At 37.9% G+C, this 23815-nt stretch overlaps 1 protein-coding gene across 1 annotated transcript; it reads left to right on the top strand.

The window, feature by feature from the left end:
* The first annotated feature begins 103 nt into the window (after nucleotides 1–103).
* Nucleotides 104–23759, top strand: skic8 (SKI8 subunit of superkiller complex). Its single transcript, XM_059946029.1, has 11 exons — nucleotides 104–233; nucleotides 474–523; nucleotides 990–1017; nucleotides 5037–5142; nucleotides 13148–13320; nucleotides 14102–14250; nucleotides 18659–18752; nucleotides 21489–21582; nucleotides 21688–21780; nucleotides 22963–23041; nucleotides 23136–23759. Exons 2-11 carry the CDS (start codon nucleotides 512–514, stop codon nucleotides 23223–23225), a joined length of 918 nt encoding a protein of 305 aa, XP_059802012.1. The 5' UTR covers nucleotides 104–233; nucleotides 474–511; the 3' UTR covers nucleotides 23226–23759.
* Nucleotides 23760–23815: the final 56 nt, after the last annotated feature.

The following is a 23815-nucleotide window of genomic DNA, read 5'->3' as shown; positions in this document are numbered from 1 at the left end:
ATAGCACGAAAGGAGACAGTTTGTAAATTGCGCCCGCTGAGCCATGGTAACGGGAGGGCTCCAGGTCCGGGCCGAGCGCCACGTGACTGCCGCTCGGCGCGCGGTACACGCATGTACCTCATTGGAATGGGCGTCGTCACTTCCGGGAGGGTTGTCATGGTGCCGAAGGCCTACTGAGGGAGCGCTGAGCCTCTGTTGATGTCTCCTGGACTCTAGCGGTAGCATCAGAGAAGGTTAGTTGGGGATTTTGGTGCTGGTGGCGAGGAACAGGTAAACCCTCTGCCTCTCAGCCTGCCTGGCCTCGCGGGGGAACACCGGGAGCCGCGCACCTTCAGCCCGGGCCCAGCGGGTGCCACACGCACCGCTCTCCATTCCCTGTCCCCTGAAGTTTGGCTTAGGTTGCTTTGCGTCGAATCGCCCAAAGATCCAGTTAAGCTGCCTTTTAAATGCACACTGTGTTGCTCTCATTCCAGAGTACATCGTCGGTTGTTGTCGGTCAGAAGCTGGAACGATGAGCACGCAGGTAATTCCACTGCGTTTTTAAATTCGGATTAGTTTTTTTTTGTCATACACACCAGAGGGTGCAGTGAGATTCATTCTCGCACGAAACTCACAGAAATAAACTGTATGCAACAATAAAACTTAACAAGAGTAAGTGTAAAACCGCAGAATGCGCAAAGACTGTAGTGCAAGCAGAGATGTTAAGTGGCAATAAAGGAATTAATTAGAGACATAGAATTAAGAGTCCAAGGATGTGGCAGCGTCATTAATAAGGGGAATGGGAAAGGCATACTTGGTTCAAAACAAAAACCTGATAGTGGGGAAGAAGCCTTTTGAATCCGGGCAAGTTCCTGTATCTTCTCCCAAAAATAGAACAGGTGATGGCTAGGGTGACAGGATTGCCTGACAATCTTTGTAAAGGAAGCAAAGTATTTTGATTCACTGTCTTAAAATGGTTTGTGTGCTCACATCCTTCTTTCTGTTTACAGTACAGCATCCTATTCAAACAAGAACATGGTGAGTGGATTTACACAGAGGGGAAAAAGTAATGGAGTTTATTTTGTGAAAGCTTGTTTAATGTTTTGACTGTATCATGCTAACCAGAGCTATCTATTTATTAAAGGAGAGTTGTATTTTGTATGTTTAGTTTTTTTGAAGGTGTATTCAAAATGATAGATGAGGTAGAGCAGTGGATGTTGCTCATTTGACAAAGTCCCACTTGGAAGGCAAATCTGGAAGGTTAGGATGCATGGAATCCAGGGAGAGCTAGCTATATGGATTCACAATTGATTTAGAGGTTGGAAGCAGTGGTTGAAGGTTTCCCAAAATGGAGGCCAGTGATTAGTGGTTCACTGTTGGGACCTTTGTTTATATAAATAAGTTGGATGCCAATGTACAAGGCTTCAAAGTTTGAAGTGAATTTATTTTCAAAGTACATGCCTGTCACCATATACAGTCTTGAGATTTGTTTTCTTGCGGGCATTCTCAGTAAATCCAGGACCCATCTTCGGTACATCTGCAATCCAAGCACCCAAAGGCCCACCCAGCTGAGACTCAAGAAGAGATGATCAAGGACATGGAGACAGTCAGACTCGCCCAAGGGGGTGTTTCAAAAATGATTACCACTGGTCAATGTCCGAAATAAATTTATTATCAAAGTAATGTGTTACCATATACAATCCTGACATTCATCACAGTAAACACAAGAAAGGATATAATCAATGAAAGACTGCACCCAGCAGGGTGGGCAACAACCAATGTGCAAAAGACAAAAAAAACAATAAGTATCAAGAACATGAGATGAAGAGTTCTTGAAAGCGAGTCCGTAGGTTGTGGGAACAGTTCAGTCATGGAAGCTAGATCAGCAAGTTTGTGGAAGACTCAAAATTAGGTGTAAATAATGAAGAAGGTTATACTACGTTATGGGGATATTGATTAGAGAAGTGGGACAAGGAGTGGTAAATAGATTTCAATAGGGATAAGTATGATGTGATGTAGTTTGGAAAGTCACACCAGTGTAGGGCTATGTATAAGTAGGGCACTAGGGAGCATAATGTAAGGGATTGCGAGGTACAGGTGCGTAGCTCAATGAAAGTGTAGTCAAGGGAAGACAGGGTGGTGTAAAAGGATTTAATGTTCTGGCCTTCAGTCAGGGCGTTGATTATAGCAGTTGGGGTATTAAGTTGCAGTTGTATTTGGTGAGGCCACACTTGAAGTGGTACTGTGTACAATTTTGGTCGCCCTGTTATAGGTGTTACGAAACCCCGTAACTGGGTCACTTACCAGCAAAGATAGAGAGGTCTGTTGAAGTCTGATGGTACTATTTTTAACAGTATTTATTGATAAAGGGGCACAAAATAAGATCAATGCAAATATACAGATAAAATATATCGTCAATATGAAATCTAAAAGCGCGGGTATAATAATAATCAATAAGAAATAGTTCTGTCGTTGTCTAGGGGATAATGTATTGTCCGATGGAAATATAAAAGTCACTGGTAGTTCATTCAAGCTGCAGCGTTTTGGGTTTGAGAGAGAGACAGGTTAAACTTGCCCACTTCTTTTATGATGCCAATCCTTCGAGTCGTGGGGAGTTGGTTTCCCCGTTGTTAGCTGAAAGCCATTTTTCCGTGGTAAAAGCCACCGGTTCCGGGCAAATGGAACCGAACGCATGTGGCCTCCTCCCAATGGCTTCCGCTATTACGGGATCGCTAGCGTTTCTTCTGGTGCATCTGAGGGGCTGTTCCCACAGACCCTCTTTTATCCTGACTCACAGGGTCTCAGATGGCAATCAGGTTGGGGGTGATGCAATCCCTCCCTCAACCAGCCCACTTTGCCTGAGGGCTTCCACGTAGCACAATATTGCAATACACAAGTTCGTCTCCAAGAAACAATGGCCGTGTCCAGTAGCTTTATATCGCTGGGGAACGAGACATTCCGCACGTCTCTCTCTCATTTCCTGGGTCTCCTGACCCAAATCAATAGTGATCTTGTGATTCTCACAAAGGAGGGGGCTACAGGCGTAACATAGGAATGATGTGGTTAAACTGGAAAGAGTGCAGAGAAAATTTATGAGGATGTTGCAAGGACTAGAAGGCTTGAGTTACCAGGAGAGGTTGGCCAGGCTTTATTCCTTGGAACATAGGATAATGAGGGGTGAACTTACAGGAGTGTTTAAAATGATGAGGGGCATAGATAAAGTTGATGGTAACAGTAGTCTCCCCTAGGGTAGGGAGACCAAAGCTAGGGGTGCAAGGGTGCTCAAAAGGAGGTTGAGGGGCAACTTTTATGCAAGTTTATCGAACAAGCTGTTAGAAGAAGTTGCTGAAGCAGGTACAATTGTATCAATTATAGAAGCTCATAGATGGGTACATGAAGGATGAGGCTTAGAGGGATGTGGGCCAAATCTGGAAATTGGGGCCAGCTGGGTGGGCACCGTGGTCCATATGGTCTTGCTGAGTCTAAGGGCCTGTATCTGTGTAGTATTGCTCTAAGACTCTGTGGTTAAGAAGGTATACGGTGCATTGGCCTTCATCAATCATGGGATTGAGCTTAAGAGCTGTCAGGTAATGTTGCAGCTATATAGGAGCCTGGTGGAACCACGCTTGGGAGTACTGTGCTCAGTTCTGGTCGCCTCACTGCAGGAAGGATGTGGAAACCATAGAAAGGGTGTAGAGGAGATTTACAAGGAATAGGTTGAGTGAACTTGACCTTTTTTAGCTTGGAGTGATAGAGGATGAGAGGTGACCTGATAGAGGTGTACAAAATGATGAGAGGCATTGATCGTGTGGATAGTCAGAGGCTTTTTCCCAGGTCTGAAATGGCTAGCACGAGAGGGCACAGTAGGTACATACGAGATGCCAGGGTGAGTTTTTTTTTTACACAGAGAGTGGTGAGTGTATGGAATAGGCTGATGGCGGTGGAGGCGGATACGATAGGGGCTTTTAAGAGACTCTTTGATAGGTACATGGACCTTAGAAAAATAGAGGGCAATGGGTAACCCTAGGTAATTTCTAAGGTAAGGACATAATCGGCACAGCTTTGTGGGCCGAAGGGCCTGTATTGTGCTGTAGGTTTTCTGTGTTTCTAAAACTCTTAAAGTTCAATCTTTCCTCTAAATGAAAGCATAAATTGAAAGGGTGAAATGTGTATGACATCTCTCCTATGGAAGGCACTTTATAGCCAGTGAAGTATAGTTATAGTATGGGTAACAAAGAATCAAGCTTCCAGAAATAGCTATGTGGTGTTGACCATATAATCAATCTTTGAAGCTAACTGATAGATAAATAACACCTAGGTCTTGATCTTTGTGATGTCATTGAAACTTTTGAATGCTGGCTGTATACAAAATACTAACATTGCTGCCTCTGAAGCACAGCAGCTGCGAATTTTGTTCTGGTGCATTTGCATCTGGTATTACTTTCATTCTCTTACGCTCCACCTAATTATTTTATCCCTCACCTAATTTCTCCTTACATTGCCTAACTTCATGTTGCGCCATTTCAGACTTTCACTGAAAGATATTTCGGGATTTGACTGATACTGAACAATCAAGGAAAAAAAGTACTTTCTAATCTGCCACTGAATGTCTGAACTGTCCTGTTGAGTGTCCATAAATAGAAACTCTTAACTGATCTCATGGGTCAAGTGGAAGGAGCTTGTGTCTTTGGGACAGCAAGTTGAGTAACCTACTCATTCCACCCTGAATTGTGATCTGTGAAAAGGTTACAACTACTTGAGTTTGGTTATATAAATTACTTTTGATCTAAATTTTTTTTTGAAGTTTTTCATAACTTCACTAAAAGTTGACTGATACATTTGTTAGTTTCTTGCACGTCAATAATCAGAGGAAAAATCACCCATTTCAAACATAATTTACAGGAGTAGGGGAATTTTATTTTAGTGTTAGCGACTGTCTTCTGCTTTTAGTTGAATTGAGTCTGCCTGCTCTTTGGTATTTATATTATCTGTTCTGTTGCTTGATAAAGATTTTACTTGTTAACATTAAACGAATAATCTTTGGCTATTTCTTGCAGCTCATGATGACTCCATCTGGTCTGTAGCTTGGGGAAAGAGTGAGAAAGATGGCTCAGAGACTATAGTGACTGGCTCATTAGATGACTTGGTTAAAGTCTGGAAATGGTAAGCTTGCTTTTGACATGGATTTGAGAACTGTTTTAGAAAGAGAAAAGCCAGATGTTGGAGATAATAAAGTCATGCAGCTTCTGTAGACAGAAACTGTTGATGTGTCAAGTCAGTGAACTCTCATCAGAACCTTCTTTAGGAGTGGATGGCTGGGGGACGTCACGTGATGACGTAGGATCGAGACGCTGGAATCCAGCCCTCCCGTAAAAAAGTTAATAAATCAATGTCTAAGTGAAGAAAAGTTAATTAATACTTTTTTAAGGTTACTTATAAACTAGTCCGGATTGTTTTAAGCTATGCCTCATAAACAGAGGACGAAGAAAACTGCTACCGCGAAGACCGCTCAAGTTGGAACAGAATCAAGGCCTACTTCTACCGAAGAACCGCGGACTCAGGTACAACACACCACCGGTGAAACAGAAAAGGAGACTGCGGCAGCATCGGCCATTTCTAAAGGGAAAGATCAACGAGAACTGCGCAAGCGTAAAGGAACGAGCATGCGCAAAAGAGAACAACCAGAACTACAAATCCCAGCAACGACTGAAACCGACAGTGAAAGTGAGTCTGAGAGAGAGACGGACTCTCTGGAAAAATCAGATGAAGATGGAGAAGACGAAAGTTCCTCTGAAAGTACAAAAAAGACTTTGAGGCAAATAATGCATAAATTAAATGCATTAAAAGTAATTAAAAGTAACCAAAAAGTAATGACACAAAAAATAACAAACATGGAGGCTATGTTTGATAAAATGACAAAGAAACAGGAAAAAATGGAAAAGAAAATTATAGATTTGGACGTCAGAATGGAAGATATGGAGGGAAGAATGAAGAAGATGGAAGATGATAATGACGCCTGGACATCAGAAAGAAAACAACTCGTGGGAAAAATTGATAAACTTGAAAATTTTAGTAGACGCAACAATATTAAAATTGTTGGACTTAAAGAAGGTACCGAAGGAGAAGACCCAATAAATTTTTTTCAAAAATGGATTCCTGAAAAATTGGAAATGGGAGAAGAACCTTTAATTGAGATTGAAAGGGTGCACAGAGTTTTAAGACCAAGATCTCAAGATGATCAAAATCCGCGATCAATTTTGATAAGATGTTTAAGATACCAGGATAAAGAAAAGATTTTGAGGGCGGCTGCCCAGGGTGCTAAAAGAAGAAAAGGTCCGTTGATGATAGCTGAGAAACCAGTTCTTTTTTATCCTGATATAAGTTATAACCTTTTGAAGAGAAAGAAAGAATTTAACCCAGCTAAAAAGGTTTTGTGGGAAAAAGGTTATAAGTTTTCAATGCGTCACCCAGCAACACTGATAATTTTTTTGGAGGAAGGAAAAAGATTTTTTTCTGACTATCAAGATGCGGAGGTGTTTGCACAAAGACTTCCATCTATTCGTTGATTAAAAGCGGAGATTTCTAAATGTAATGGTTAAAGACGAAGACAGAGAAAGTAAATGGAACTGATGGACATTTAAGGACGATATAAGGGAGAAAAGTAATATTTTAGAAATATTAATTGAGAATGGTATGTTTTTTTTTATATATATATATCTTTCATGTTGCGGGGGGGCTGGGGAGCTTTGAATCGGTTACTACGGGATTCACGTGTGTAATCATGGCGATTGCCATGACCCGTACAATAGAGGGGGGTAATGTGTTTCTTTTTTTTCACAACATTAGTAGGGGGGTATTTTGTTTTTTTCTTTATTTTCTATTTTTCTTCTATTCTTTTGCCTGGATGATTGGTGGGGACACACATAGCAACATGGAGACTTCTAAAAAGATTTCCCAGGATATAATGAGAGTTGAAAGATTAGGTATTATTATAGATTGGAGTAACATAAATAAAAATAATGACTAATTTATTGAATTTTTTAAGTTTTAATGTTAATGGGCTTAATGGACCAATAAAAAGAAAAAGAATTTTAACATACATTAAAAAAATGAAAATAGATATAGCTTTCTTACAAGAAACTCATTTAACGGATATAGAACATCAGAAATTAAAAAGAGACTGGGTTGGAAATGTTATTGCAGCTTCATTTAACTCAAAGGCAAGAGGAGTTGCAATTTTGGTTAATAAAAATTTACCAATTAAAATACAAAATGTATTAATTGATTCGGCAGGAAGGTATTTAATTATACATTGTCAAATTTTTTCAGAACTATGGACTCTTATGAATATTTATGCACCAAATGAAAATGATGTAAAATTTATACAGGAGGTTTTTTTGAATTTGGCTAATGCACATGATAAAATATTAATAGGTGGAGATTTTAATTTTTGTTTAGATCCAGTTTTAGATAGATCAACAAAGGCTATTACAAAATCAAAAGTAGCAAAATTAACTCTATCATTGATGAAAGATCTAAATTTGATTGATATATGGAGAAGAATCAATCCAAAAGAAAGGGATTATTCATTTTATTCAAATAGACATAAAACATATTCAAGGATAGATTTTTTCCTGTTATCAACAAATATTCAAGATAGAGTGAAAAACATGGAATATAAAGCAAGAATATTGTCTGATCACTCTCCTTTAATAATGACAATGATAATGACAGATAAAGAGGAATCAATTTATAGATGGAGATTTAATTCAATTTTACTAAAACGTCAAGATTTTTGTGATTTTATGAAAAAACAGATTCAGTTCTTTTTAGATACAAATTTACATTCAGTTGATGATAAATTTATATTGTGGGAAGCAATGAAAGCATATTTGAGAGGTCAGATAATAAGTTATACTTCTAAAATTAAGAAGGAATATATGATAGAAATAGATCAATTGGAAAAGGAGATTATAAAATTAGAAAAAGAATCTCAAAGAAATATGACAGAAGAAAAACGAAGACAACTTATTAATAAGAAGTTAAAATATAATACACTCCAGACATATCGAACAGAAAAAGCAATTATGAGAACTAAACAGAGATATTATGAATTAGGTGAAAGATCACATAAAGTTCTTGCATGGCAGTTAAAAACAGATCAGATTTCTAAAACAATAAATGCAATTCGAACAAAAGTGAATGAAATTACTTATAAACCTCTAGAAATTAATGAGGCTTTTAAGAATTTTTATTCTGAGTTGTATAAATCAGAATCAAAGAATGACGATGTTAAGATAGAAGAATTTTTATCACAAATAACTCTTCCAAAATTAAATACAGAAGAACAGAAGGGATTAGGTATGTCTTTTACAGTGAAAGAAGTTGAAGAAGCTTTGGGATCACTTCAAAGTAATAAATCTCCAGGAGAAGATGGTTTTCCACCTGAATTTTATAAAAAGTTTAAAGATTTATTAATTCCTCCTTTTATGGAATTAATATATCAGGCGGAAAGAACGCATAAACTTCCAGAATCTTTTTCAACAGCTATTTTAATAGTATTGCCAAAAAAAGACAGAGACCTTTTAAAACCAGCATCATATAGACCTATTTCTTTATTAAACACTGATTATAAAATAATAGCAAAAATCTTATCTAATAGATTATCTAAATGCTTACCAAAATTAGTGCATATGGATCAAACAGGATTTATCAAAAATAGACAATCGGCAGATAATGTAACTCGGTTATTTAGTATAATCCATTTAGCACAAAAGAGGGAGGAAATGAGTGTGGCGGTTGCTTTAGATGCAGAGAAAGCATTTGATAGATTGGAATGGGATTTTTTATTTAAGGTATTGGAAAAATATGGATTAGGAACATCATTTATAAAATGGATTAAAACCTTAAATACTAATCCCAAAGCTAAAGTAGTGACAAATGGTCAAATTTCAACATCATTTCAGTTAACAAGATCAACTCGGCAAGGTTGCCCACTATCACCTGCTTTGTTTGTGTTGGCAATAGAACCATTAGCTGAATTAATTAGAATGGACCCAGATATTAAGGGTTTCAGAGTTAATCAGGAAGAATACAAGATTAACTTATTTGCTGATGATGTTCTAATTTATTTAACAGATCCATTACATTCACTACGCAAATTATCTTATAGACTAGAAGAATATGGGAAAATATCGGGTTATAAAATAAATTGGGATAAAAGTGAAATTTTGCCTCTTACTAAAGGAGATTATAATCAATGTCGATTAATAACTCAATTTAGATGGCCAGCAAATGGTATAAAATATTTAGGTATAAGAGTTGATAATGATATAAAAAACTTATACAAATTAAATTACTTACCACTTTTGAAAAAAATTCAGGAAGATCTTGAAAAATGGATGGCACTACCAATAACATTAGTAGGTAGAGTAAATACTATAAAAATGAATATATTCCCTAGATTACAATATTTATTTCAATCATTACCAATACAATTACCCCAGAAGTTTTTTCAAGAGTTAAATAAATATCTGAGGAAATTCCTCTGGAAAGGTAAGATGTCCAGAATATCGTTGGAAAAATTGACATGGAAATTTGATCTAGGAGGATTACAACTTCCAAATTTTAAGAATTATTATAAAGCAAATCAACTTAGATTTATTGCATCTTTTTTCGAGAAAGATAAACCGGCATGGATTAGAATAGAATTAGATAAAATAGGAGAAAATGTACCAGAAGATTTTATATACAAATGGGAATCTAAATGGATACGGGAAAAGAAAGAATCTCCTATATTAAAACATTTGATTGATTTATGGAATAAGATAAATGTTGATGATGAGATAAAAAAATCTTTATTAGCAAAGAGATCTTTAATTCAAAATAGACTTATTCCTTTTACAATGGACAATCAACTTTTATATAATTGGATTCAAAATGGGATTAGATATATAGGGAATTGTTTTGAAGGAGGTATATTAATGTCATTTGAACAATTAAAGAATAAATATAAAATATCAAACAACACTTTATTTTGTTACTTTCAATTAAGGGCTTATTTAAGAGAAAAATTAGGTCAAACAATGTTATTGCCGAAATCTAATGAAATAGAAATTTTAATTCAAAAAGGAAATATCAAAAAATTTGTATCTTGCATGTATAATTTGATTCAAAGACAGGTAATTAAGCAAGGAGTCCATAAGTCAAGACAAAAATGGGAAAGTGATTTGAATATTAAAATTGAAGAAACAAATTGGTCAAGACTATGCCTTGACAGTATGACAAATACAATAAATGTTCGGTTAAGATTAGTGCAGTATAATTTTCTACATCAATTATATATTACACCACAAAAAATAAAAAAATTTAATCCAAATTTATCGGATCAGTGTTTCCGATGTAACCAGGAAACTGGTACTTTTTTACATTCGACATGGTCTTGCTCTAAAATTCAACCTTTTTGGACAAATTTAAGACTTTTACTGGAACAAATTACAGGAACACAATTTCCTCATAATCCAATATTATTTTTACTAGGTGATATTGAAGGGATAAAACCGAAACTCAAACTAAATAAGTATCAGAAAGAATTTATAAAAATTGCACTGGCAGTAGCCAAAAAAGCTATTGCAGTTACTTGGAAATCGGATTCACATTTAAGTATAGATTCTTGGAAGAAAGAAATCTATGGTTGTATTCCATTAGAAAAAATTACTTATAATTTAAGAGATAAATATGAAACATTTTTGAAAATTTGGAGCCCTTATTTACAAAAGACAGGATTAAATATATAGATGCTTTTAAGATGAAACAATTGGTTATTAGGGGAAAGAAATAAATATACATATTAAAATTATTACGAACTCCATGGAGCATGTGGAGATCTTCCAACCACCAGGCATTCTTTCTTTCTTTCTTTCTTTCTTTCTTTCTTTCTTTTTTTTCTAAGGGGCAGTTAGGGGGGAGGGGTTAAGGGGAGGGGGTATGGGTTATATACATTGTTTTTTCATACTTTGTAATCATTTAAAAATGCAATAAAAAATTATTAAAAAAAAAAAGGAGTGGATGGCTGTGGTCCATCCCACTGTTTTGAGAGACGGTCACAGCATTTGGGCTACACGTTTGGTTCTGGAACCTGGGCTAAGCCTGGATGGGTCCTTAGAGTCACACAGCACCCTTCAGCATGGACACGGGGCTGGTGGGGGCTGTTTCTGTGCTCTATGACTCTATAACTAAACTAGAAATTAGTGATTTGCTTATTTCATGCTAAGACAAAAGAGACTGTAGATAGTGGAACCTGGAACAAAAAAAAAACAATACTGTAAGAACCTACATGTACAGAAGCTGGATGAACTCAGCAGGTCGGGCAGCATCCGTTGAAATGAGCAGTCAACATTTCGGGCCAAGACCCTTCGTCAGGGCTGAAGAAGGTGGGGAGTGGGGGAAGGTGCAGGTGAAAAAACCAATCAGAGGAAAGATCTAGGGGTGGGGGAGGGGATAGGCCAGAGAAGTAAAGAAGGAATATAAGGGGAAAGCACTATGGGTAGTAGAAGAAGGTAGAATAATGAGAGAGGTGATAGGCAGCTAGAAGAGGAGGCAGAGTGAAAGTGTGATGGGGGAAGAGAAAGGGAGGAAATTACCAGAAGTTAGAGAATTCAATGTTCGTACTAAGGGGCTGGAGACTACCCAGATGGTATATGAGGTGTTGCTCCTCCAACCTGAGTTTGGCCTCATCATGGCAGTAGAGGAGGACATGTATGGACATATCTGAATGGGAATGTGAAGGAGAGTTGAAGTGGGTGGCAACATGCATCTGCAGTGTACTTTGTGTTTACTGTAAGAACCTGGTGGGTCATGCGGTATCTGTGAAGGCAGAAGGCATCTCTAAGCGAGGAAGCATTTATTTCCACCACTTTTAATCTGGACTGCTGTATCTGGTGCTCGCAATGCGACCTCCTCTACTTTGGAGAAATCAAGCATATGCTAGGTGGCAGTTTTGCAGAGCACCTGCTTTCTGTCTGCAATGGTCATCTCAAGCTTCCAGTTGCATGTCATTTTAACTCTTCATTCCCACTCTGACCTGTCTATACTAAGCTTTCTCCATTGCCATGAAAAGCAACTTGAAAGAACAATAGTTCATGTTCTCCTTGGCTAGCTTTCAACACATCTTTTCCAATTTTAGGTAATCCACACTCCCAGCGTTCCCACACACACTAGGTTCTTATTTCCTTTGTTCCCTCTTCCCCTTGGGCTCTTCTCCAGGGCATTGCTTATTTGGCAATGTAGCAACTGCAAAACACTCCAGGGTTGAAAAAGTTGAGGATTTGAGCTGAATGATGTTACTTTGCATGTGGAATCTTTTAGAACAAAGTTGTCAAGAGCCAGTGGTAGATAAGAAAGGAGAGGCCAAAGAGACTATTGGCAGGCAAATGGTGAGAAAAAGAGGAGAAACTATTGTAGGTGAGTTGTTATTAGTGGGTTTATAAGTCAGTAATCAGGCTGATGAGCTATTGGGAAGGATGGACAACTGTAAATGAAGGTTATAGGCAACAAATGATGAAGACTCTCAGGAAAGAAGGCACTTGAAACTTCAATAAGAGCTGTGGTTTGAGCATGTCATGTTGAAGTGAAATTCCTTATTGAGCACTGATTTGTAAGGAACAGCTTCTTCAGTAAGGAGTGTTTGGTAGTGTAAAAATAATGAGGATGGTAATGGACCACAGGCAGAGATGGGCTGAGATGTAAATTGCACAGCAGCAGAATGACCTGAAAGTACAGGGGCATATATCCTCAGAAAGTGGCAGGTTGTGGTGGTGATGCATATGGGATCATAAATAGTCAGAGGCCAGGTACTTGAAGGTAACATTGAAAACCTTTATAAGATGATTAGCTGCGGTTGAAATGATTTGTTTGATTCAGATTTTCACATTTTTGGGAAGATGCAGAACTTTTGGCTATGGGGGAATTCAGTTCCACATTTGGATTAGAAAAGCTGGGGGTGCCACGTTTATGATCTTAAAGGAACACACTCTTTGTTCACTGTTGCATCAGCATTAGAATAATACACAGCAGGATGCACACTGTTTTGCTCCTGTATCTTTGGGCAGGTGTTACACAGGATATTTGCAATTCTAAACTGCTTTCTCATATTTTCTGCCTTCTTTAGGCAGGATGAGAAGTTGGAACTACAGTGGACTCTGGAGGGACACCAGCTGGGAGTTGTATCGGTTGATATCAATCACACAGGTGCCACTGCAGCCTCCAGTTCTCTGGATGCACATATTCGCCTCTGGGATTTAGAGTCGGGCAAACAGATCAAGTCGTTGGATGCTGGACCAGGTAATGTGTTGTTTCAAATTTCTGTTGTTTACACTAGCTGCTTTAAAGCTACTTAATGGATATAAGTTTAATTCTAGTGAAATCTAGCAAAATAATGTACAAAAATCCAGTGACTTGTATTATTGTCAATACACTTCTGGAAGGTTATGTATTTATTCAGCTTGTTGGGTTATCCTTTGTAGGAGTATCAGACTACACTGCAAAGTGCTACTAATTATAAGTGAAGGGGAAATTAGAACTTGAGCAAATTAGCTATGAAGCTTTCTTCTGTGAAAATGGTAATTGGATTATAATTGAGTTACACTTGGGGTCCACAATATAAGAACCTCCCAACAAAACATTGTTTAAAATTTCAGGTAAGCCTTCATTAATTATCAAAATTATCTTCAGACTTGGGTTCTTGTGCAGTCAGTTAATGAAGGGCTGGGCTAAAAGCCAGTGTCTGTTACAAACCTTTCAGTGGATCTTGGGGGAAAAAAGACTAGATAATTTTAACACTAGGGAGTTCAGATGTCTGGGGAGGGGACTTGGTGGATGGTGAGTCCACAGTTACATTAACTATTTTGCCTTAAGTGGCCTATTTTGCAACTTTTTACACTGGGTTTCCTGTTGTCTCATTTCATTCCCTGGGGATTTCGTTCCTTGCCCTTTAGTTTTTGTACAAAGAGGCACTGCCAAATCAGGTGTTGATATTGTAAACTTTTTCACAAATAGTGATCCTTCAGTGATCTTTTTTCCATAATATTTTACATTAAACAACTAACACTAATTTGTTTTTCAGTTGATGCTTGGTCTGTGGCCTTTTCTCCAGATGGCAAGTTTTTGGCCACAGGGAGTCACTTGGGAAAAGTAAATATATTTGGAGTTGAAAGTGGAAAGAAAGAATCTTCACTAGACACAAGAGGGAAATTCATTCTCAGCATTGCATACGTAAGACAAATCAGTATATTGTTATTTTCATTTGATATATTGACTGGGTCTGAGGATGATCTGAAGCTTGGTTCTGAAGAAGTTGTTAACTTTAATGTGCTATCAGTCTGATTCAGCTGCTTGCTTTGCTGCTGTGGGTTGTAAACCCCAGTGATCGGTGATTAGCCATTAGTATTAAAAGCAAGCCTTATGTTTCTTCATTCCTGTAACCCTGCATGATTTCTGAGCACCAATTCTGGCTTATTGAGCTTCTCTCAATTTTCACTGCCCTACCATATATTCCTTAATTTTCATTACTCTGCTGAATGTTGGTTGTTTCTTCGATTTCCAAAGCTGAAGCTCTGAAATGCACTCTTGAAACACATTTTTTTCTTAAAACCGTGCCCAAATATTGATCATACCACTAACTCATGTTGCCTGGCTTTGAAAATCCTGTCTTTGTTCAATAACATTGGATACCTTGACTTCAATCACGCAGGTGTTAAGAAATTTTCTGCAGTTTCCAGGGCTGACAGAATATAAGAAACAAAAGCATGAGTAGACATTTCAGCCCTTTATAAAATCAGGGTGGATCTGAGCCACTTTCCTTGATTCCCTTAATACCTAATAAATTGTTGGTCTCTTTTTTGAGTACTCTCAGTGGCCACTTTACAATGTATACCTCCTTGTTAACACAAAATCACCCAATCATGTGGCAGCAACTCAGTGCATAGAAGCATGCAGACATGGTCAGGAGGTTCATTTGTTGTTCAAACCAAAGATCAGAATGGGGAAGAAATGTCAACCAAGTGACTTTGATTGACTAAGGAACGATTCAGGTGGAGTAGTTTTAATATCTCAAGCTGTTCAGCTCCTGGGATTTTCACGCACATTGGACTCCAGAGTCTAGAATGGTGCGGAAAAACGTAAAACATCCAAGGAGCGGCAGTTAAGTGGGTGAAAACACCATGTTAGTGAGAGAAGTCAGAAGAGAATGGCCAGCTTCAAGCTGTTAGGAAAAATGACAGTAACTTCAAAAAACCATGTGTTACAACACTGGTGTGCAGAAGAGCATTTCTGAATCTTGAAGTGGATGGGCCACAGCAGCTGACAACTGCAAACATACAGAAATTATGTATCTTCTATACTTAATAAGATATGCATGTATGAATGGAACTGTTGTCTTTTAGAATCAGTGATTGAACATTGAGTAAAGATAATAGTAGCAAATACCATCTGTCTATTATTCCAACCAAAGCTTTGTGCGTGCTTTAGTCATTATCTGCTAACCAATCAGTTGGACATTTGTTAGTTGTCCTAGAGGGGTGAGAGTTTACACAGAAAAGGCTGAAAATACTAAGTCAGGCAGCATTTGTGGCATGGGAAATGGAGCTAGATTTCAGACTGGCCTTTCATTAGAATGGTGGGGGAGAAATAGAAATGGGGTTACTTTTTAGGTTTCAGTGAAGGGAAGGGAAGTACAAAAGGAATGCCAGTTAAAGGGTGGAGCCCAAGAGAGACTTAATAAGAAAATCAGCTGAGAGTAAAAAGGTTTGTTACTAGCAATAGTTCATCAGGAGGTGTAGAACTTTAGTATTCAAATTGAATTTCATATCACCATTCAATGGAAATCTGAAATGGGAGAATGCTTTTCAGCTTCTGTTTTCTCTGTTGTCTGATTCCTTGGGGAGCGATCTTTTTCTAGAACTGGATCATTTTGATGTAATTGGTCTAGTAAACATATTATTTGTTCAGGATATCATCACTTCACAGAGAATTTTAATCCTTTTTTCAATTAATGCATGTATGTCACAAAGTTTATTCATTGATAAAGATATTAAGCCATTCTCAACTTCTGATTCCAGGGCCATCTCCTGAGGAATTTGAGTAGCTAGTTATAGCTTTGAATGTTTCCAGGTTTTAGGTTTCAGTCTATTCCTCACCATTTTTTCATTTTTTTTAATATAGTATGTGTGTTGGGGTTTGTAAGTGATCTTTATTTTTTTTCTTTTGCATGGTGCAATTTAAAAAAATATATTAAAAATTAATTAAAAAACAATACTTCAAAGTTTAGATGTATAGTAAATTGCATTAATATGGCTTGGTGATAATGGGCAAAGTGGTAGCTACATAGTTCATACATTTCAGTAATTTAATATACATTATGAAAGATTGCTCTACTCTGGGTTTGTTATCTGATGGGGATGAATAAAATCAACTAATTGGAACTTTTCACTGATTATCAGTAAATTATAAATTGTGGATTGATTAACAGGCAAACAAATGGAAATGGTTCATCTTTGGTTGGGGAACATGTAACTCGTTCTGAAGCCGTCTGTTCACATTCTATCTCAATGATTTGGATGATGGGGCCAACCAGGGTGGCAGTGAGATTTGTCAGGAGGACCCTTTGAAGCTTCGAGCATAAGAATGAGAGGTGATCATATTCAATCATATATAATTGCCAAAGCAGTAAGGTAGATGTTTCCTTTGGCTGGTATATCTGAAAATAGGGATTTGTCCATTTGAACTGAGATGAAAGGATCTTTCTCAAGAAAGAAATCATGAGGCCTTAAAGGGGGCATGAGGTTGCCTTAGCAGAGAAGGTGAAGGAAAATCCCAAAGGATTCTACGGATAATTTAAGACCAAAAAGATTGCAGGGGACAAAATAAGGTCCTGGAAAATCAGAATAGTAATTATACATGGAGCCAAAAGAGATGGGGGATATCTTAAGTGGAGTTTTTTTGTATCTTTATTTACTTAGGAGATGCACACAGTATAGAAGTGAGGCAAAGCAGGAACGAGGTCATGGACTCTATACAGATTACAGAGGCGGAGGTTCTTACTGTCTTGAGGACCCTGTGGAAGGCAAGTGCAGAAAATGCAGGGGCCTTAGCAGAGATATTTAAATCATTATTGGTGACAGGTGAGGTGCCAGAGGATTAGAGAATAGCTGTTCTGCTGTTTAAGAAAGGCTCTAAAAATAAACCACAAAAATACAGGCAAATGAGCCAGACATCATCAGTGGGAAAGTTATTGGAAGGTATTCTAAGGGACTGGATACATAAGTACTAGGATAGACATGGATATACTGATTAGGGATAGTGTGGTTTTGTGTGTGGTGGGTTGTGTATAACCAATCTTATAGTTTTTCGAGGAAGTTGCTAGGAAAGTTGATGAAGGCAAAGCAATGCATGTTGTCTACATGGGCTTTAGCAAGGAATTTGAGAAGGTCTGTCATGGGAGGTAGGTCAAGGAAGTTCAGTCACTTGGCAATCAAGATGAAGTAGTAAATTGGATTACACATTGGCTTTGTAGGGAAAGCCGGAGAGTGGTAGTAGATGGTTGCCTCTCTGACTGGAGGCCTGTGACTAGTGGAGTGTAGCATGGATTGATGCTCAGCCCCTTGTTGTTTGTCTTCTACATCAGTGATCTGGACAATAATGTGCTTAACTAAGTCAGCAAATTTGCATATCACACCAAGATTGGGGGTGTAGCGGACAGCAAGGAAGGCAATCATGGCTTGCAGAGGGATCTGCACCAGCTGGACAAGTGGGCTAAAAAATGGCAGATGGAATTTAATGCAGAGAAGTGCAAGGTGCTGAACCAACCTGATTATGTCTTACGCAGTGAACGGTAGAGCACTGAGGAATGCGGTAGAACAAAGGGATCAGGAAATATAGGTCCATAATTCAATGAAAATGGTGTCACAGAGTCGTAAAGAAAGCTTTTGGCACATTGGTCATCATGAATCAAAATATAGAGTACAGGAGATGGGATGTTGTGTTGAAGTTGTGTATAAGACTGTGAGGCCTAATTTAGAGAATTGGGGCAGTTTTGGTCACCTATCTAAAGGAGAGCTGTAAATAAGTTTGAAAGAGTACAGGAAATTTATGAAGATGTTGCTGGGGCTGGAGGACCTGAGTAATAATGAAATATTGAATAGATAGGACTTTTATTTCTTGGAATGTAGAAGGTTAAGGGGAGATTTGATAGAACTATATAAAATTATGAGGAGTATAAATAGGGTAAATGTGTGCAGGCTTTTTCTACTGAGGTTGGGTGGGACTGAAACAAGATCGTGGGTTAAGGGTGAGAGTAAAAAGTACAAGGGAAACATGAGGGGAAACTTCACTCGGGGTCGTTAGTGTGGAATGAGCTGTCAGCACAAGCGGTGCATGCGAGCTCAATTTCAACATTTAAGAGAAGATTGGTTAGGTACTTGGATTGTAGGGAGGACTATGGTCTGAATACAGGTTGATGGGAGTAGGCAGATTAACTGGCTTGGCATGGACTAGATGGGCAGAAGAGCCCATTTTTGTGCTGTATTTTTCTATTACTCTTATGTAAAATGTGGTTGCACTGATAACAAATTAATTTGGGAGCATTAATTCACAACCTAAGGGATGCATCTTCTGTTCCCTGCAGAGTCCTGATGGGAAATACCTTGCCAGTGGTGCTATTGATGGTATCATCAACATGTTCGATGTTGCAACTGGAAAGCTTTTGCACACATTAGAAGGTAAAATATACAAGTGGTGTGGTTGTAATCAGTGGAAAACACCAATCTCTGCAAGGTATAATCATTGTGCCAATGTTGTTTTGAAGCTAGGTGGGAGTCCTTGTGCTTGTGATTCTCCCCCCGTGGTCAATACCTCTGGGGAGAGAGGCTGCTGGTGATGCAGCTGAATTTTTAAGTAAATTGTGTAGCTGGTTTATGGCAGTGGATTTGCATAGTTTCCCAAGCAAATGATAAATGTCTTTCATAATTCCATTTACCTGCCTACACTCTTAAACTTGCTCTGTTGTGTGTGCGTCTGAGCCACTTTGTTTCTTGGGCAATTATTTGCCATGTCTCTGTCAGGTGTCTTGTCATTAAAGATCCCCATCACCCAGTACATGCCCTCTTCTCATTTCTACCATCAGTGAGGGAGATACAGGAGCTGTATGTGAAAGCACACATTAAACAATTCAGGAATAGTTTCTTCTCTGCCATCAGATTCGTGAATAGATATTGAACCCATGAACACTACCTCATTACTTTTTTCCCTTTTTGCACTACCTATCTATTTTAACTTTACTTTGCTGCAAAGTTTGCAGGTGATATGGTGAAAAGTTTAAGGGTAACATGAGGGGGAATTTCTTTACTCAGAGAGTGGTAACTGTGTGGAATGAGCTTCCAGTAGAAGTTGTAGAGGCAGTTTCGGTATTGTCATTTAAAGCAAAATTGGATGGGTATATGGACAGGAAAGGAATGGAGGGTTATGGGCTGAGTGCGGGTCAGTGGGATTAGGTGAGATTAAGCGTTCAGCACTGACTAGAAGAGCTGAGATGGCCTGTTTCCGTGCTGTAATGGTTATATGATATGAAGATAGGTGGAAGGGCAGGTACTTTCGAGGAAGTAGAGGGGCTACAAAAGGACAGAAAGATTAGGAGAATGGGCAAAGAAATGGTAGGTGGAATATAGTGTCAGGAAGTGCATGGTCATTGCTAAATCTGGAAAGTCCCATACAATTGGAGAAGAACAGATTCTGCCAGTAGTAAGGGAGGTTCTGAGTATGTTTTAAACAAGTCATAAGACCACATAATTAAACAACTCTGTTCAAAGGCAAATAGATGAAATGTCTGATACGTGGCAGACTTATTGTACAACGTTTTTAGGACAAGTTGTGTACGAGTTAAGTTTGCCAGGCTTCTAGGTAATGTTTGCTTCATAAAAGAATAAAGCATGGTTCAAGAGTTGTTATTTCTGAGGAGACAGGAAACAGATACAAAGGGTAGTCAATATTTCAAGATACTGAGCAATTTTCAAAGAGAAGGCACACCAAGATTCTTGCTTGTGGGGCACCATCAATGAATGGATGCCACTGTGGGGTTTTTCTTTTCGTGAAAAAAGCTGTACCTAACACACTTGGCATTCACTGTATAATTCATAGACAACATCTTGTTGCAAAAAAACCCAAGTGATTGACTGCACAAATAATTATCACAGCAGTAAACCAGATGAAGAAGTCCCTTGCTCTCAATTTTTGACTTTGAGAGATTTGTAATGAGAATGATGAACAGTTTGAATGCTTGCTGTTGCGCACAGAATTCAAATGGTTCTCAAAAGTAAATCACCTGAGATGCTTTAATGTGCTTTTTGAAATTGATAAAATTCTTTAGACTAATGCTTCATTCAGTAATGAACTCAAAGAATATTAAGCATGACATTGCTTATTTGTCAGTTATTCACAAAAAATGATAAAAGCAATCTCCAATTGCAAGGAAATGTGAATCTTATCAAAGTAAAATCGGTCATCTCTACATTTCTGTTCTAAGTTAACCCTATTTAAGTGAAACATTGGCCATCGCGGCCTTTTCTAATTTCTGAGCACCTCTAAATTGGAAAAGAAAGGAAGGATACCAGACGATGATCTTCAAGTATACTGTGCCCACCTGGGTGAGCTGCATAAAGACTTGTCAGAGAAATTTCAGGATTTCTCGATCAGAATTCCAGATTGGGTAATAAATCCATTCCTGAACACTTGGAATGAGGAATTAACAGGAAGGGTGGCGGAAGAACTGATCTTGCTACAAAAAGACTGAGCTGAAGCCAAGGTTCAAAAAGTGATACCAAGACTTTTGATTGCAGAAAGAAATATATACTTGCTATCCTGCACACGGTGGGTGGGGGGGGGGGGGGGGGGGGGGGGAGAAGTCAATATGTTCTTTATTGTTTTTCCAACATCATATTTAGTGGAAAACACGTGGCTTCAGAGTTGTTTGAAAGCAACAAAACAGACTCAAAGTTAATGTGGGGACCTAAGAATCCTAAGTGACATTCAGTCTGATGTTGAGAAGTTGATACCACTGCACCAAACTCATCCATCTCATTGAAAGGAGAAAAAGCTAATGAATCGTTGGACTACTAATGTACACTCTAAAATTGTTGATTATTGCTTTTACTGTAATTAAATAAGTAATTGTATTTGTGGCTTTAAATTTGAATATTTTCTACAATTATTTGTCTCTTTGAATTTATAGTTCCTGTTTTACATGGTGCATCATAAATCAAAATTATTTATAAATTCTATGTAATGGGTGGATATGGGATGGGGTGGGGCACTGGGAATGGTCTGGGAGTCTAGGGGGCAGTAACCCAAAAAAGTTTGAGAACCACTGCTCTAGATGGACTGTTATCAATGTGAAGTATGTATTTTGAAAAGGAACTTGTCAATTACTTTGTTTTTAAATTATGCAACTCTTTGAATTTCAGGTCATGCTAAGCCAATTAGATCTTTGACATTCTCCCCAGACTCTCAGCTTCTAATTACTGCCTCTGATGATGGATACATAAAGATTTATGATGTGTAAGAGGTTTATTTATTTGATGCTTTTGTTTAAGATTAGATTTCAGTGTTCCTTTTCTATTTTGTGGTTGTAACACAAAACCTTTAATCTATGTCTTCCTACAGACAACATGCCAATCTTGCTGGTACACTAAGTGGTCATGGATCCTGGGTGTTGAGTGTTGCATTTTGTCCAGATGACACTCATTTTGTATCAAGGTAATGCAGGACTGAGCACTAGTTTTGAAATGCTGATTTCCACTTTGTTCTTCAATTATGCAGTAGGGTACTGTACAAAAGTTGAATGTTTTTCTGAACTCCCTTTGTTATCTCACCAGACACATGAATCAAGTTAATTTTGGACCAATATTTTTGTTCTCTAATATACAGTTCTATATCTCGTGTCCTGTTGAACTCTAAGCATTAAAGTAAGCTAATACATTATCTGCAAAAAAGTTCTAGTGAGGGTTTTTAACATCTCTATAGATGCTACCAGTCCTGACGTTACCAATTTTATTTCAGATAGACAGCACCTGCACTATTTTTGATTTTCATAATATATTTTTCTGGTTGGTCTCTAATAGTATCACTAAGTGTGCACCTCCATCTATAAAACAGTTGTTCTATTTCTCACTTTGCTTTTCACAACTCAGTAAAGGGAGCAGGGGTAGTGCTAATAGGATGAGAAAGGGGTTGTATCAAAGCTATGACGGTTTTTGTCAGTGCTACGGAAATGATTTGTTTAGAAGCATCTGTAGACAGCATTTTACTTATGATTTAATATTTTCCATGAATTCAAATCTGTCTTGGATTAAATGTATAATTTTGTCAATTTTGTGTGCACAAATTTAGCATTGTAAAAACAATGACAGAGTTCTGGAAGACTGGAAAATTGCAAATATCACTCCACTCTTCGAGGGAGGGAGGTAGAAAAAAACGGAATTGTAGTCTAGTTAACCTAATCTCAGTGGTTGGAAGATATTGGGGTTGATTGTTAAGGATGAGGTCTCAGGGTACTTGCAGGCATATTTAAGGTGGAGGTTGATGATTAGTTAGGCTATGAAAGGTTACAGGGAGAATGGTGCTGAGAGGGAAAATGGACCAGCCATGATTAAATGGTGGAGCACTCAATGGGCCAAATGGCCTAATTCTTAATGGTCATTCTGCAGCAGCACGATTATTCAGTTAATTTTTGATTTTCTAAATTCTAATCAAAAGTTTCAGTGGATAGGGGCAGTGCACTGTTGAATCTGTTTATTCACTTGATAATGTTGATGTTAGATGCCTAGAATCAGATCAGTGGATTTGATACTGACCTAGTATGCCAAAGTGCCCTATTTAAGATTGCTGCTTGAGATGAAGTATTATTTGTAACCAGCTTCTGTTTTTCTCTTCCATCAGTTCTTCTGACAAAAGTGTGAAGGTTTGGGATGCTGGTTCCAGAAGCTGTATACACACATTTTTTGATCACCTCGATCAGGTAACCTTAAAAGTGTTAAGTATGTCTCCTGAGTTAAATAAATTCAGTGCTGTAACTATTGTGGCTGTTGTAAAATATTCTGCATTCTCAATAGGTCTGGGGTGCTAAATACAATGGAAATGGATCGAAGATAGTCTCTGTCGCAGATGATCGTGAGATCCATATTTATGACTGTCCAATTTGAAGTGTCCTTCTGCTCAGAATGTGTGAAACTACAGTAAGATCTTCGTCTTCAGCTACAAACTGGAGGTGTATATAAGGCCAATAACATGTCAACAAACTAGTTAAAAATATCATGAAACCAAAGGCCCTATTGTGAAATCTGAATTGAATAAATCATTCCTCATTTGAATTCAGATTATGCTGGAAAGTTTTCTCAAGCATACTTATTGCTTGTGTTTATGCTGTCCATTTGTGTATCATTTTTGTTTTATTTTTGAAGTTGGCAAAATAAATATGGTTTTATATATATATGATTTGAGACTGACAGATGAAATTGTAGATTTTTCATGAGCTCTTTTTATCTCAGCTACCAACCCTCTCATCTTGGGTTGGAATTGACATCGATTACAGAAACTAATCTGGCCTGTGGAAACTACATGATTCTCAGGAAAGGTGAATGTTAAGTAATTCGAGAATGTTTTGTACTTAACTGGTAAATCTGGTGACAATAGCCCATGGTGATGGAAATGCAAGTTTATTAAAACACAAATTTAAATCACTTGTATATAATTGATTATTTTCTTTAAACTGGGATGAACTTTAGTGGGGCAA

Source organism: Hypanus sabinus, chromosome 21 (genome assembly GCF_030144855.1).
Source record: "Hypanus sabinus isolate sHypSab1 chromosome 21, sHypSab1.hap1, whole genome shotgun sequence".
Lineage (NCBI taxonomy): Eukaryota > Metazoa > Chordata > Chondrichthyes > Myliobatiformes > Dasyatidae > Hypanus > Hypanus sabinus.
The sequence above is the reverse complement of the archived record's forward strand: the minus strand, read 5'-3'. Positions and strand labels throughout refer to the sequence as shown.